Genomic DNA, 16,946 nt, shown 5'->3' on the forward strand with positions numbered 1-16,946 from the left:
TATTTGCAATTTAACATTTTTAATTAGTTTCACCAAGGCTTTACTTTTGGTATTTTTCGTTTGTGTTAGTTATATTTAACTGTTTTTTGCAAATCTAGAAACATTTGGCATACGTTTCTAAATTTTTTTCATTAGCATGTGTATTACATTAGTAATAGTAGAGAGAGAAAGAGAGAGAGCGAGAGAGAGAGAGAAAGGCAGAGACACAGGCAGAGGGAGAAGTAGGCTCCATGCTGGGAGCCCGACATGGGACTGGATCCCAGGTCTTCAGGATCATGCCCTAGGCCGAAGGTGGTGCTAAACTGCTGAACCACCCGGGCTGCCCCCTTTCTAGTTTTAGAAAAGAGTAAACCCCAGGTTCTTAAAATGGTAATTTATACGTAAAGCTATGTGTTTGTCAAATACATTAAGCATGTTTTCTGACCTCATTGTTTTATCTTGTAAAGCATTCTCTGTTCGTTTTATTAGGCAGCTCACGTTCTTCACCATTTTCACAGAATTGCTTTTTCATAGTGTTTTTTTTTTTTTTTATCAGTTCGTCTTGAGACAGCCCTACCAGTCTGCTCTTTACAAGTATAATGGAGTGTGTGTGCGTGTGTGTATCCTTTTTTTTTTTTTTTTTTTGATATTATTTGCTTTTGAAACCAGAATTTACTAAGAAAATGCTGTGGGTTATTAGAATGCCAGCAGTGTTAGTAAGCATCCTAGGTGTTTTTTTTCTTTTTTAAGATTTATTTATTTGAGAGAGAGAGAGTGAGCATGTTGCATGCACAGCTTGGGGGAGGGGCAGAAGGAGAAGGAAAGAGTCTTTAAGCAGACTCTGTTGGCATTTGGAGCTCAATGCAGTACTTGATCCTATGACCCTGAGATCACAACCTCAGCTGAAACCATGAGTCAGACTCCCAACCAGCTGTGCTAGCCAGGTGCCCTACATACAGGTGGGTAAAAAAGCCAGTTTGGTAGTCTCCAGGGCCAGGGTGCTTTGTCATGATCTTTGACATGGAGATATGCAGTTCTCTCCTTAAATGAGATTATGAACTTTTCTAATATTGCTCTTCCTACAGAGCTCCGATTTCCAGTATGTAAATTCCTGGAAGAACTTCACATGAACTGTCTTGCCTGGAATGTTTCAGGGAAAGCACACCTCAAAAGACCTAAAACCACTTAGGGTCCTGTACATTGGCTATAGTGTTTTATTTTATTTATTTATTTATTTATTTATTTTTAATTTTTTTATTTATTTATGATAGTCACAGAGAGAGAGAGAGAGAGAGAGAGAGAGAGAGAGAGGCAGAGACACAGGCAGAGGGAGAAGCAGGCTCCATGCACCGGGAGCCCGACGTGGGATTCGATCCCGGGTCTCCAGGATCGCGCCCTGGGCCAAAGGCAGGCGCCAAACCGCTATGCCACCCAGGGATCCCCGGCTATAGTGTTTTAAAATAAAAGAAGTTAATACTGTGGCAAAGTGAAGTCTTTAGTATCTTGATTAGAATTCTTTTGACCTCTCAAATCAACTTAGTTTTGCTTAGCAGTTAATTGAATATATTAGTTTTAGAGTAAGTTTTATAGAATTATAGTTTTCTTTAGTGTATCTCAAATGTGAGAGACACTTTTTGCTTTTTAACATTTTCAGCTTATTTTTGAAGTTAAAGATAATAAATACTAAAGCAATTTCACTTCCCAATTATTTTATGTTACCTGTGCTCTTTGCCTAAGTCTATTATATATGTATGGTAGAAAAACTGTAATGGTGTGCTACTATGTATCTTTTCCCCATTCTGCATTCTCTGATGCCATGTTGGTAATTTGAAATTGATTATGGTTAGTAGTAGTCATACTGCAGAAATTGGCAAATGCTACACAACTTTTTCCCATAGATGGTTAGGTGTTAGATATTTACTAGCACACCACTGCCTAACCTCTGCTTAGTTTCCATTTAGTTCTTCTCAGTCTTTTTCTTAGGAAAAGAGATCTTAGAAAGGTCCTTTCCTCTGAGGGAAAAGGCTCGTGGATCCTTATCTCTTGACTGGGCCTGTTATTGACTTATATTTATACAGAGCCTACTGGCACACATTTCTGAATGTCACCAGTTACTCCTTTTGCTGTCTGTATGCTATGTGCATGTTCTGCTTGATAGAACATTCTAAGCACCTCCTGTCCAGCCTTTTTTTTTTCTCCCCAGTATCAGCACTGCTTTTGGGAGATACTGGTTTGAGATCTGGTTGCTTTCTGTTTCGTCTATACCATAATAGTTTACTGCTTATTTTGGACTGATATAAAACATGACAGGAAAGATATGAGACAGGAAAGAATAAAGATGCAGAAGTAGTTATTGATGGAGAGTAGGGAGGTTGAGTAAGTTCACATCAGACAAGCTCTGACTTTTCAGTGAAATGGAAGTAGTTTGTGGAAAGGGTGGGATGGTGATGGGGGCTTAAGAAGATAGGACATAGTTTCCAGTACTTACTATGGAAAAAAAAAAATCATGGATGACTTGCTGAGGCTATATGCCAAGAATGTTTGGTAAATTAGTTTAATAAATGTGATTAATTTTTCTTCAATAGTTCTTAGTCCAAGAGCAGGAAAGGGAAAAATCCAGGGACTTCTTAGGTTGAATTAAGAATGGGCAAATCAGGGACATCTGGGTGGCTCATGGTTGAGTGTCTGCCTTCAGCTCAAGGCATGATCCTGGAGTCCTGGGATCGAGTCCCACATTGGGCCCCCTGCATGGAACCTGCTTCTCCCTTTGCCTATGTCTCTGCTTCTCTTTCTGTCTCTGTCTTTCATGAATAAATACATAGAATCTTTTTTTAAAAATGGGCAAATCAGATTAGAATGCTAGGTGTGTGAGAAATTTGGCAAGGGATAGGCTAGTGAAGGTATAATCTAGGCTTCATTTTGCTTGTACTTACTCCTCTTGTTTGAACTGTATTTTTTCTTAGTTTATGTTATTTTGGTTTGTTTATTTTTAATATATGATGTTGCACACTGCCTTACATTCTTCTAAGACAAGCTTGATAGTGTATAAATAAATAGTAAGGGTTTGGTTTATTAGAGTAGCTCAAATAAGAAATAATTCTTTTAATTTTTGAGAATTCTTATGTTTCCATCACCCATCTGATCAGAATTTGTCTTGCCTTTTCTAATTAGAGAATATTCTGAAAAAAACCACAATTATTCTGAAGAGTATTATTTGACAGATAATTGAGTGATATTTATTATTCCTTTATTCTTTGGAAATACCTTGGTTTATTCTTTTAAGATAAAAGAAAATCTATAGCACAAATCCTTCAGTAAATAATTTACAAGTTTCTTCCCCTGTTTTTCTTAATAATTTATTCTCCCCTTCCTCCATGAATTCTTTTTCATTTTATTGAGACATAATTGACATATAACCTTGTATTACTTTTAGGTGTAAAACATAATGATTTGATAAATGTATCTATTGTGAAATGATTATCACAGTAAGTTAACATCCATAGCAACCCATAGTTAAATTTTTTTTTTTTTTTCTTATAATAAGGACTTTTAAGATCTAGTCTCTTAGGGAAGCCTGGGTGGCTTAGTTGGTTAAGTGGCCAACTCTTGATTTCATTCAGGTCATGATTTCAGGTCCTGGGATGGAGCCCCAGGTATGGCTCCATACTCAGTGTGGACTTGGCTTGCTTGTGCCACTCCTATGGCACAAGCACAGTGTACCCTTGCTTGCATTCTCTCTTTCTCTCTCAGATAGATAAAATCTTTAAGAATTCTCTTAACAACTTTCAAGAACACTATACAGTATTATTAACTGTAGTCACTATGTTGTGTGGTACATCCCCAGGATTTATTTATTTTCTTCTTTATTTTTGAGAGAGAGAGTGGGAGAAGGGGCAGAGGGAGAGGGAGAGAGAGAGAAACTTAAGCAGGCTCCACGCCCAGTGCAGAGCCCGCTTTGGAGCTCCATCTCACAACCCTGAGATCATGACTTGAGCTGAAATCAAGAACTGGGTGCTTAACTGACTGAGGCACCCAGGCACCCCTCCCTTTTTAAATTATTTATTTTTAAGGACATATTTATGTTTTAACTGGAAGTTCATAACTTTTGATCACCTTCACCCCTTTTGCATCACCACCCATCCACCCTCCACCTCCCCCACTCTGGCCTCTGGCCACCACCAATTTCTACTCTATATTATTTATAAATTTGTGGGTTAAAAAAATACTCCACATATAAGTGAGATCATTGAATATTCACTTTTGACTTGTTTAGCATAAGTCCTTCGAGGTCCATCCATGCTGTTACAGATGGCTAGTATTTCCTTCTTTTTATGGCTGAATAATATTCCATTATATATCTATACCACATTTTCTTTATTAATTCATTGATGGACACAGGATATTTCCATGTTTTTGCTATTATAAATAATGATGCATGAACATGGGGGTATAGATATCTTTTCAAGCAAGTGATTTTTGTTTCCTTTGGATGTATACTCAGAAGTGGAATTGTTGGATCATATGGTAGTTCTATTTTTAATCTTTTTGTTTTATAAGATTTATTTTTTTTAGAGAGAGAGACGCAAGTGGATGGAGGGGTAGAGGGAGAGAAGGAATCCCAAGCAGACTCTGTGCTGAGCTCAGAGCCTGACTTGGAGCTGAACCCATGACCCAGAGATCATGACCCAAACCAAAACTAAGAGTCAGATGCCCAACCAACTAAGCCACGCAGCTGTGCCCTATTTTTAATTTTTTTGAAGAACTTCCACGGTAGTTTTCATAGTGGCTGCACATTTCCTGCCAACAGCGTATGAGCATTCCCTTTTTTCTGCATCTTCTCCAACAATTGTTGTTTCTTGTCTTTTTGATGACAGCCATTCTGATGGGTTTGAGATGATATCTCATTGTGGTTTTGATTTGTATTTCACTAATTACGTTTTATATGGGGACCTATGAAGATTTTCCTTTAAAAAGAGGGAAAACATGGAAAAAACTTATAGATAAGGAAGAAAAAAAACAGACTGTTATGGAATCTTTGAAGACTGAAAGAAGTAATTTATAAAGAAAAAAAAGCAAAACATGAATTATATATAATATTTGAGAGATATAGTATCATTGAATTTATTACATTTAAAGATTCATAAAATCCTTTTTTTCTCTAACATATGCAGGTAAAATTTTCTATAAACTGAATTAGTATTCCTCCTTGTCTTAGCATTATTATGCAATGGAATTGTTTTTCTTTAGCAATTGAAAAACTTTAAACCTGCTTGTGCACATAAGATGCAATGTATGGTGTAGGAGATGAAGAAGGTATAGCAAATGAGAAAAACATCTTTTGCATAAGTTCCTGATGAGAATTTTTATTACTAATACTTTAAAAATTCCTTTTTAATTAATTGAATATTTTGATTACTTAAGATTATTTTTAACATTTTGTGTGATAATTATAAATTAATAGGATTCTGTTCCCTTAGTAGCCTATGTTAAGTAAAAAATACACAAGATTAAATATACAGGATAGCAGCTTAGTGGGTTATTAGAAGAAGCCAGGTGAAGCCACATTAGGAAAGATATTTTTGATTTCACTCCTAAACATTACTTAATCCTACTGAATTGAACAAGCCATAGCTTTATCCTAAATTATTGTGCCTAGCACCTTGTGTACTGATTAATGTAATAGAGATGCTTTTTCATATCTTAAATGGCACATAAAAGATAGAGACTAGAGTACTTAATAGATTGTTGAAAAAGTTTTAAGTAGTGTGTCCCATCTGTATGGACTTTGTACTGTAACTGTCACATGGCAGTTGTTTTGAAACAAATAGATGCATTTCTGTATTGTTGGTAACATTTTGTTTGGATTTTTTGCTTGTTCAGTGTTTTGTGGAGTTTAGGGAATAACAATTCTACTGTCACCTAAATGTATTATATTACTTTTGGTGGGGATGAGAATGAACATGAGAAATTAGAGAATATCATGACAAGGGTTATTGTTACAAAATGAGAAACAAAAGGAAAGAAAAAAATTAGTGAAAAAAAAAAGCCAAAACAGTAATTCCTAAAAAGATACTTGTTTCTATATCCCAAATGAATTGGAACTGGGAGCGACTGGGTGCCTTAGTCTGTTAAGCATCTGCCTTTGGCTCAGGTCATGATCCCAAGAGTCCTAGGATTGAGCCCAACATTTGGCTCCTTGCTCAGCAGGGAGCCTGCTTTTCCCTCTCCCTCTGCCACTCCCCCTTCTTGTGTGCGATCTCTCTGTTAAATAAATTAATAAAATCTTTTAAAAAATGAATTAGAACTAAGAAATATTACATTTTACTTCAACTGATAGAAATGATGATAATATTAAGGTTATGATCTGTAAAGACAAGGAATTATTCCTTTTCTGTGATATAATTTGATATCTTTCTATTGGCATTTCTGTTTTGATGTTTGTTGTATTTGTTATTATTCACTAACAATATCTAACATTTGTGGGGTTTTCACAATTTAGGATTGCCAATAGGTTGTTTCAAAATATACTCATTATTTCGATTAGGAATACGGCTAGGTGTTTACTTCTCATACTAGTTTTATTTTTATTTTTATTTTTTTTTCATACTAGTTTTAATCCTTCATATGGGACAAACAGTAGCAATTTGGTATATTACACTTTATTTGTATTTTAATTTTTTTAAAAAAAGATTTGTACAGAACATGAAAGACTCCTAACTCTGGGAAACGAACTAAGGGTGGTGGAAGGGGAGGTGGGCGGGGGGTGGGGGAGACTGGGTGACAGGCACTGAGGTGGGCACTTGACAGGATGAGCACTGGGTGTTATTCTATATGTTGACAAATTGAACACCAATAAAAAATTTATATATAAAAAAAGATTTATATATATATATATATATATATATTTTAGAGAAGAGAGTGTGCAAGCAGAGGAGGGGGAAGGGCAGAGGGAAAGAATTTTCAAGCAGATTCCTCATTGAGATCAGAGCCCAACATGGCCTCCATCTCACTGCCTATAAGATCACAACCTAGGCTAAAACCAAGAGTTGGACACTCAACTGACCCAGTCACCCAGGCGCCCCTGTATTTAAATTTTGATGACAGTCTATGAATCCAAGGAATAAAGTACTTGGTTGTTCTAGTAATAGACATATAAAAAATTTTAAGTAACACACGATAAATTACTTCCTTGTGTTTTCATTGGTCATATTTTTAGTGTTAAAATTTTTAGTCATCAATTTTGCTTAAATAAATCAAAATTTTTAGATATTAAAACTAAAGCCTTAAACATTAGTTTGCATTTTAGCAATTAATGTATATGCCTTAGTAACACAATAGCATGTTGTATTTAACTCTGTTACTGGAGTTCAAAATTTAAAGCTGTCACTTAATAAATATTAGTTTGATAATATTTACTGTATTAAGGAGAGAGAATTGTGAATTTTGATGCAGTATGACTTCAAATGACAAGAAATTTTTGACAATGCTTGGTGAGAGAATTCTAAGATGCATTCAAGGATACTGATATAAACTAAGGGTACTTGTACGTAAACTAAATATCAAACATCATTTTATCTATTATGACCATTTTTATAAAGATAGCACTATAAGTTAGACTTTTAAAGAATTACTTTCTGATCATTCTTTTAAATTTGCAGAAAATGGGGTCCCTGGGTGCCTCAGTTGGTTAAATTTGCAGAAAATGTATTAAAAAACTTTGCTTTTAACAGTTTCTCATGAATTTTTAAATGGGCATTTATAATTGGCAAAATCAAGATTTTAAAAATCTTTTTGTAGACTTTTGCTGTGTTAGCCACTAGGTATGTGTGACTACTTGAATTTAAATTGATTAAAATTAAAATTTAAAAATCGGTTCCTCAGTCATATTAGACATGTTATAATTGCTCCATAGCTATATATAGCTAGTGGCTGCTGTATTGGCTACTGCAGTTATGGATTATTCTAACATAAAGTTCTGTTGGACGATCAGACTGAAGTTTCAGTGTTTAATTCTAATGTCCAAACATTTTATTGTGGTGAAATATGTATAATATAAAATATACCATCTTAATCTTTTTTTTTTAAAGATTTTATTTATTTATTCATGAGAGACACAGAGAGAGGCAGAGACATAGGCAGAGAAGCAGGCTCCATGCAGGGAGCCTGATACGAGACTCAATCTTGGGACTCCAGGATCATGCCCTGGACCGAAGGCAGGTGCTCAACTGCGGAGCCACCCAGGTGTCCCCCATCTTAATCATTTTTAAGTGGTATAGTTCAGTGGTATTACATACGTTAATAATTATTATTGTATTAAATACAATAATAATCTTTCCCTATAGAATTTTTCATCTTGTAAAAATTGAAGCTATCTACATATTAAAAAGTAACTCCCCATTCCTTCCTCCCCTCCAGTCCCTGGCAACCACCATTCCACTTTCTGTCTCTAATTTTAAGTACTCTTAAGTACCTCCTGTAAGTGGAATCATACAGTATTTGTCTTTTTAGTGACTGGCTTCTTTCACTTAGAGTAATGTCTTCAAGTTCATCCATGTCACGGCATATTGCAGAATTTTCTTTTTTTTAGCTGGATAATAGTCCATTGTATGTGTACATATTTTACTTCTCCGTTTATATGTTAGTGGTTACTGGGGTTGCTCCCATAATTAGCTGTTGTGAACCATGCAGTTATGAACTTTGGTATACAGATATTTCTTTGAGAATGGATTATATGGTAATTCTATTTTTAATTTTTTGAGGAACCACCATATTGCTTTCCAAAGCAGCTGTACTGTTTTACATTCCCATCAGCAGTGCACAGTTTTCCAGTTTCTCTATATCTTGCAAACACTATTTTCTGTTTTCATTTTGATAATAGTTATCCTATTGCATGCTAGGTAGTATCTCACTGTGGTTTTGATTTTCATTTTTCTAGTGATTAATAATGTTTAGCATCTTTTCATGTGCTTATTAGTCATCTAAATGCTTTCTGTATCTTATTTATTTATTTGCGCTTTTAAAAGAGTGGAGTGTGAGCCAGTGCAGAGGCTGGGGGAAGGAGAAAGAGAGAATCTTAAGTAGGCGCCATGCTCATTGCAGAGTCTGATGGCAGGGCTGATCTTATGACCCTGAGATCATGATTTGAGCTGAAATCAAGAGTCAGTTGCTTAACTGACTAAACCACCCAGGCACCCCTCTATATCTTATTTAAATCCTTCTTCAACATGAATGTAGACTTAAGAAACAGTTATAGTAATACTAGCTTTTAAGGTATTATTTTTTTTTAATGTATTAGTCTCTTACATCATGTAAAAAACAAGAAATGGAGTTTCAATCCATTGTTATAATAATACTAGCTTTTATAATTGATCATGTATTAACCTTTGTTGAGATCTTTATTTCTCCAAAATGGACTCTGAGTTACCTAGTGTCCTTTTTTTTTCACCGTGCAAGACTCTCTTGAACATTTCTTGTGGGACGAGTCTGGTGGTATCAAACTCCCCCAGCTTTTGTATGTCTAGGACTAATTTCTCACACACTTTATTTTCTTTTAAAGATTTTTATTTATTTATTCATGAGAGACACACACACACACAGAGGCAGAGATACAGGCTCCTCAATATTTGGAGGACATGGTTGGTTGCCCATTGTGGCTCCTAATAGCTGTATGTAAGTTACTGCAGGAGCATATGCACAGCTGCCTGCCATGAGGCTTGGTTGGAGAATGGGTAGCTGTGACTGCTGAGAGCTGAAAATGACGGAAATTAATGACAGTTTACCTCTGCAAGTCTTTCCTTGCAAGTCCGTAAGCCTTTAGTAGAATCCAGAATTCCAGAATAATTGCATCAAACAGATTCTGCCAATGCTGTCAGTTTCCAGGCGGAGAAACAGATTTCCATTGCTTTGGACTCTGCCATCAGTGCTGCATCTCTTATGTTGGTTCATTTAAACATGTAGCATTATTGCATGTGTGTTTATGATACTTACAGAGACACATGGAATTGCTTTTTATATTTATTATTGTCCTTCTTATAGAAGTGTATGTGCTTTTCTGTACGTAGTCCTTGTATATTCTGTGGTCACACATACTTGTGTATATTTTTATATATTTTTCACGTATACCTGAATTTTATTTTAATAGAAACCATAGCTAATGGTAGAAGATAATAATAAATGTATGAACTTATATTTATTTTTTTATGTAGGCAGTGTTCAGAATGTGACCAGGCAGGGAGCAGTGACATGGAAGCAGACATGGCCATGGAAACCTTACCAGATGGGACCAAACGATCAAGGAGGCAGATTAAGGAACCAGTGAAATTTGTTCCACAGGATATGCCTCCAGAACCCAAGAAGATTCCAATAAGAAACACGGTAATTTTTTCCCCATTTATCATAATCATCACAAAATTCTGAGGCCAGAATTTATGAGGTGAGAAAGACAAAGCGTGAACAAATACTCAGGAGTCAAAGAAAGAAACCAGAATATTGCTATTGGTCATTCTTAAGAGATTATTGTTTTACATTATGAAGGACAGCATACATACCTGAGAACTTATGGTTTCTGTGTTCAACTTAAAGCATAATAATAATGAATACCCACTGTCTCCATTGACCTGCTTAAAAAATTGAACATTACCAAAGGCTTTGATGTCCCATGTGAATCCTTGGTAGTCACACTACATCTATCTAGCACAGAGGTCACCTTCATCCTCCATTGTATATTTGTCATTCTCTTCTTCTTCTTTTTTTTTTTTTTTAATAATTACTCTCCAGATAATGTGTATTCATAAATAATACATAGTTCTGCAGGTTTTGAATGTTGTACAAATGGAGTCAGACTTTTTCCTTTTGTTATTTGATACTTTAACCAATATTATATTGATTTGACTCATAAATCTGACTCATATGGTCTGTGTAGTTATAATTCATTTATATTCACTAATGTGTGTTTTTTTAAATTAAAAACTATATATTCTGTAAATCATATATTCTGTAGATTGGCAGTTTTGTTTCTATCTTTTTCCCTTTTGTAAACAATTCTGTTTTAAATATTTTTGAAAATGTTTCCTGAAGCATGGTAACAGGGAGGTAGGGTATATATCAAGGTGTTATTTGCTTAGTTTTCGGGTTGTGTATCTTCAGTTTTGCTAGGTATTTCCAGTGTGTTCCAAACCAGTTTACATTCAGAACAATGAATAATCTAACTGTTGCCTCCCAAATTTATTGTGTCCAATATTTTAATGCTTTCCAATGTGATAACATGTAACGGTGTATCATTTTATTTTGCATTTCCTTCAGTACTAACAACCTTGAATAGCTATAAATTTTGGTAAGTTGCATTTTCTCTTCTAGGAAATGTAAATGCCACTCTTTTCTAGTTTTTCTGTGAGATTGTTAGTTTGTCATTAAAATTTTTTTGAGATTAAAGTTTAAGTAGTTTCTTCCAGAGGTCATTTATATTTATTACCTGGGAAGTCTACCAACCTAAGACCATTTTAAATAAATTTGGTGTGTGTGTCTTTTTCCATTATGCAAGTGGTGTGAATTTCTGCCCCAGACTTGTGAAGGCTGGCTTGCAGTTACAAATTCTTAGAGGAGGCATTTTTTTACCTTGAACCACATCAGACTCTTTTCTTTTATTTTTCTTTTTTTCTTATTTTTTTATTTTTTATTTTTTTCACATCAGACTCTTTTCAAAAAATCTGCCTCCCCCCTGAAGGAAATAAAGATATTTTTAGGATTAGTTGTCATCCTTTGTTTTGTTGCCTATTTAATTTTGAAAGTTTTTGCTTTTTTCCTTAAAGTAACAACTTTCTCAAAAAAATCTCTTTAATCTGTAGTAATCATATTTAATCACTTAAGATCTCTTATTTAAGAGAAGTCATCTAGAGTATTTCATTCAGTTTTGGGTTATGGGTTTATTTGAAATTGATGATACAGATGTGGAAATTGTCTCTAAGATAAATTTAAATAGTTGATTTTCAGTGCTCTAAATTGATGACCTTGAAATTGTTTTATTTATAATTCCCCCTAGTTTAAAACATTCTTTAAGGTCTCACAAATATATTAGGTTTATAAATGAACTGAAGAGAATTTTCATTCTTTAAGTAAGGCTGCTTATTTCTATTTCTAATATGTTTTCTGTAACTTTGATGCCAATATCTGCAGCTACTGTGATCTTAAAGAGCAGTTTTTACTTCATGTGTCTATGCTAGCAAAGATTATCCTTTTATGAAACATTTTTTTTCTTTATTGTTTAAAGAAATCTTTAGGACCAGTGTTTTTATCTTAACTTTGAAGTTATATATAGAGGGGAAATTTCATACCTAGTATAATCCCTAGTTTAGTATTACTTAGGATGAAAGAAGATCCCATATTTTTCTAATTTTCTTGTTTGCTCTTCCAGCCTAGAAATAAAAGGAAGCTTTTAAATTTTCTAATTTAGTCCATTTCTTTTTACCTTATTCTTTGTCTCTAGTTTTCTTGTGTGAAAGTCTTAGTCTTCTTGAAGATATGGGTGGGTAAAACAAAAAAGGATTCCATGGCTAGTAATTTTAGGAAATATGGTATGATTATTTTCTCTCTTAAGGGAATTCAAATACATATTGAAGATCTGAGAAGCACTACTGTTTAGAAAAATGATTAACCTTTCCCCCAACTTATCAAAAGCAATGTATTTTAGACTAATTTTTAATTTTACCATAGAGCCCTGGGTACCACCAGCTTTGGAAATGTTCTGGAGTTCTGGAGGCCGTGAATTAACTTGCATCAGGATCATCTACGGTGTTTGTTGGAATCATCCTAGAGCTAATGAGTTAGAATTAGGGGTTGGGTTGAGCAGATTTCTTAGGTGTTATTCTTATGCAGACTAAAGTTTGAAAATAACTATCTAGATAATATTTATGATTATTACTTTTACTCTTTTCCTTCCTTCTTTCCTCCCTTTCCCCCATGAATCCATACAGCAATTCAGAAAACCTTTGATGAGCATGTTCAATTGGTCAGGTACCTGATCGAGGAATGTAAGAATGAGAGATGCAGAAGAGAGTGATTGAATCATCTTGATCTTGATCTTATCATTTAGGCTGAGTTCTTATGGTTACCTTAATTTTTTATCTTATCATTTCTGTTTCAGAGTGGTATTAACATTTTAAAATATTAGCATGGTTAAAAATGAGGTGGTCTACTTTCTTTTCTTAGAATACTGTTAATTATGGGAATCCAGGTACCTAACTGCCAACTCATTTGTATAACCAAGTATCTTTCACAATAAATAACTGATTTATATCTCCCTTTGTTTAATTTTTTAATTGTTGTTCCTAGTATATTCCTACTTATACTTTTTATTTTAGTACATACATTTTGGAATATTCTATTCTTAAGTTTCTTAAAATAATTCTTGCTTTTCTTAGTTTTTATTTTTCCTGCCATTATTGATCAAAGTGTACTTCATTTCACAATAGTCATATTGCTGTATCAGAATTTTAAAGAAAATTTACCTTTGTCACATAGGGAATTCGTGACATATATCCTAAGCTTTTATTTCTCATTTCAAAATAATATTTCACTTAATAAAACTGTTAAAATGATAAATGGTCTGACAACTTTCTATCCATTTCTATTAACTTTAAGTTCCTTTAGGTTATAGTACTAGCACAATTTTTAGAAAAATAGTTTGGGCTGTTTCATGCCAGTAAAAATGATTTTTTTTCTTGTTTCAAAAATTTATTTTGTGAGATATGCGAATTGATATTGTTAGAATAATTGTATTTTTGAAAATTCAGACTTTATGATTAAGTGTATAGCACTTTAATCTTTTTTTTTTTTTTTTTTTAAGAACTGTCTCTGTAGAGTTGCCTAAGAACCATCAAAAATATAAAATGATCATGGCTGCCATAGATTGAAGTCCCATTTTTATTGAACAGATTTTCTTCCCACTGCTATTACTTTCTCAGTTTTATACTTTATATCTTTATGTAACATCATGATGGTAGTAAAGGAGGAAGGAAAGGATTTCCATGTTGGAATATTTGAGTAAATCTTGGTATGTTGCTACTGTTAATTTAACTTCTGTTTATCCATATTGCTAATAAACCCAACCATTCTATTATTTTGTCTTTTTTCCTACTATTTGATCATTGGATATCTTACTTCATTACTTTCTTCAAAGGATTAAGTCAGAAGAGGACGTAAGGGATTAGTCTACCTTTATCTAAGATTGTTTAATAGTAATAATACCTAACATTTTTTGAAGACTCATCATATGCCAGACACTGTACTAATTCTCCAACCTACTCCCCCTTTTAAAAAATAAGTTAGTATTTGGCTATTATGACATTCGTTTTACTCAAAATGAAACAGACACACAAAGCTTGAGTAAACTATTTATAATCTTATAGGTAGCAAGCAGAATAGGACATAAACTCAGCCCGAATTAAGAAATTGTGGGCTTTTATTGTTTTGTTTGTTTTTTAAGGTCTGTAGAAAAGATTTAGTTGAGGTACAAATGGAGTTGTAAAACATTTTGTTTTTAGGTAGCATAGTCGGGAATGTGATACCAGAAGGTTTGTGTGTCTTTGTTATCTATGGTAAGACAGGCATATATCCACTTACTAATTTGTATACCGAGTTTGTTCACATCAAGTATGATTCAACACTCCTTTTCTTTGCACTTTCAATTGAGTGCGATGTGTTTCCCCCACCCCAAGCTTGTACAAGAGCATCGTGTCATTCCTTTCAGTCACAGTACAATAGTGTAGAAGTGAATATAAATGTTTGAAGGTTATTCTACCTTGAGGAAATTGATATTAAAAAAAAGTACAAACAGCAAATCTATACACTCACAGTAAATGTGTATATTAGCCACCAGTATATGTTTATTTTACTGTTCTATGTTGGTTTGTTTTTTTTCCCTCTAAACTGTGAATACTGTGAAACTTGGTATAGAAAAAAAAGAGCATAGGCTTTGGTATTGGCAATGAGGATGGAGAAGTAAATAGTGGTTTTTGTTTCCTAACCAGTTACTCCAAATCTACCTAAAACATTTGGCTTATTGCATCTCAGCTTTTCTGATTAAGCAGCAAATATCTTTTTGATTTGTTCGTTTGGTTTGATCAGTGTTAAGAGAGATGGGGCCATAGACTCAAATTTTGTGCTCTACTGCCTTTGTGCCAAATATGGCTGCTATTAGAAGAATGGCATCCACTTTTTCCTGCTGACAGGCAGTTTCCATTTATCATAGGCCAGAGAGTGCATTGGGAAATAGAACACTTCAGCAAACCTTACTACATTTTTATTTTTTAGATATTGGGGAAAGTCATTTTTCATTTTACTCTACTCTGATTTCCTTAATAAGGATTTATAGAAATCTGAACAAATACAGCATATTTTGAGACAGTAAATCCAATAAGATATAGATGCTTTTCAAAATAAGTAGTCCCAGTGTTACTTTTCTAATTTTTTTCTACCCAAAGATGATAAAAGATTAGCCAGAAAAGTTACTTGAAAAAAATGATAGCACTAAATATCTGGTGTTTAAAAATAATGTGTGAAATAGCTATTTTTAAGTTTGAAAGAATGAAAATACTGTATTTTCAGAAAATATTCCTCCTGTACAAACATGGAGATTTCTCTCGGATTCATATTTTCATGTTATCTCATATTTAATTGTTAGCTTACCATCATTTAAAAAAATTTATTCTGCATGTTGGAATTACTTTTAAGTTAGGTTTTAACTATGAAAGTAATACGTGAATACTTTTTTGTCATAAGAAATTCAAAAGTATGAGGTCTCCTTTGACTTTCCTCCCAAAATTACCCTTCTGCAGCCCAATTCACTTGCCTTGAATCTATCTTTATTATAAGGGTACATATTTTGAACTTTGATTACCTGACATTTCTTTTGATGTATCTGTCAAACAAAAAATAAGAAAAAAGTAATCAATGAGTCATGGAAAAGTAATATGGGCATAGTTCAGGAAACATGGAAATATTAAAGTATTTATAAGTAAAAGAAGAATGATTTGGTTTTAGAAAATCCTTCACATATTGTTTCCTGCTCCAGGAAAATAACTTTGTAATATCATCTGAGATTGATTCACAAATATCCCATCTTCAGTATTTCAGTGTCTCAGTAACCATATTTTCTGTTTTATTACTGGGCACAAATAGGAAGACTAAGTCTAAAGAAGAAAAAGAATTGAAAAATATATTTTTACTTAACCATTATCTATTATGTACTTTGTATTTTATATTAATTGTCATTACTATGCTATGAGGTAGTTACTAATGTCATTGCCATTTTATAGTTGAGAAACTGAGGCAAAGCATATAAGTAACTTGCCTAAGGACATACAGCTTCTAAGGGCATAGAGCCAGGAATCAAACTAAGGTAGCTTCTGAGGCCATTCTTTCAAGTACTTCATTATGCTGCCTTTCCAGGCAAGATCACCTTGATTATTCCTGGCATTTGTCCCTGGGCCAGAATCACAGGGTCCTCATGCTTTTAGCAGCTTAGTGGCTGACAGTTTGGTCAGGAAAATGGAATTTATTCTGTGGAGAATTAGAGACTTATGCCACTGTTGGTATAGCTAGCTGGGTCTGTAGATGTCAAGAAAACTCTCACCATGTGTCAGAGGGTTCTGCTGAACATCAGAGAAAGTGTCAGTGAAATTTCTATCCTGAAGCACTGAGTAGGTTGGTAGGAGCTAACAACAGGTCAGAGAATTTGACAGTGAAGCTCTCAGCCTGAAGAACACTGTTGAGTGGGTGGAAAAATGAGAATTTGTGGGGGATGTCTGCAAAGCCTGCCAGGACCATAAAGTGGGAGCTAATGGAAAGGTCTAGAAGGCTGCAGCATGTAAAAAAACTAATAAGCATCTGACTCCCATGACCTCCTGAGTAAAATGGCCTTCACTTAAATGTGTCAAATCTGAGATTATTGACATGGAACCATAGACAGAAGG

General features: G+C 34.1%; 1 protein-coding gene across 7 annotated transcripts in view; it reads left to right on the top strand.

The window, feature by feature from the left end:
* The window catches only part of PHF14 (PHD finger protein 14), a 216,754-nt gene that overhangs the window by 73,525 nt on the left and 126,283 nt on the right, over positions 1–16,946 (top strand). For all 7 annotated transcript variants that reach the window (XR_005369464.1, XR_005369467.1, XR_005369465.1 and 4 more), the window contains exon 14: positions 10,185–10,353. Coding sequence is in view for 3 of the 7 variants with exons in the window: in XM_038556947.1 (XP_038412875.1) it covers positions 10,185–10,353 (169 nt within the window). In the remaining 4 variants the exon portion in view is untranslated. The remainder of the gene's footprint in view (positions 1–10,184; positions 10,354–16,946) is intronic.

This window comes from Canis lupus, chromosome 14 (genome assembly GCF_011100685.1).
Source record: "Canis lupus familiaris isolate Mischka breed German Shepherd chromosome 14, alternate assembly UU_Cfam_GSD_1.0, whole genome shotgun sequence".
Classification (NCBI taxonomy): Eukaryota; Metazoa; Chordata; class Mammalia; order Carnivora; family Canidae; genus Canis; species Canis lupus.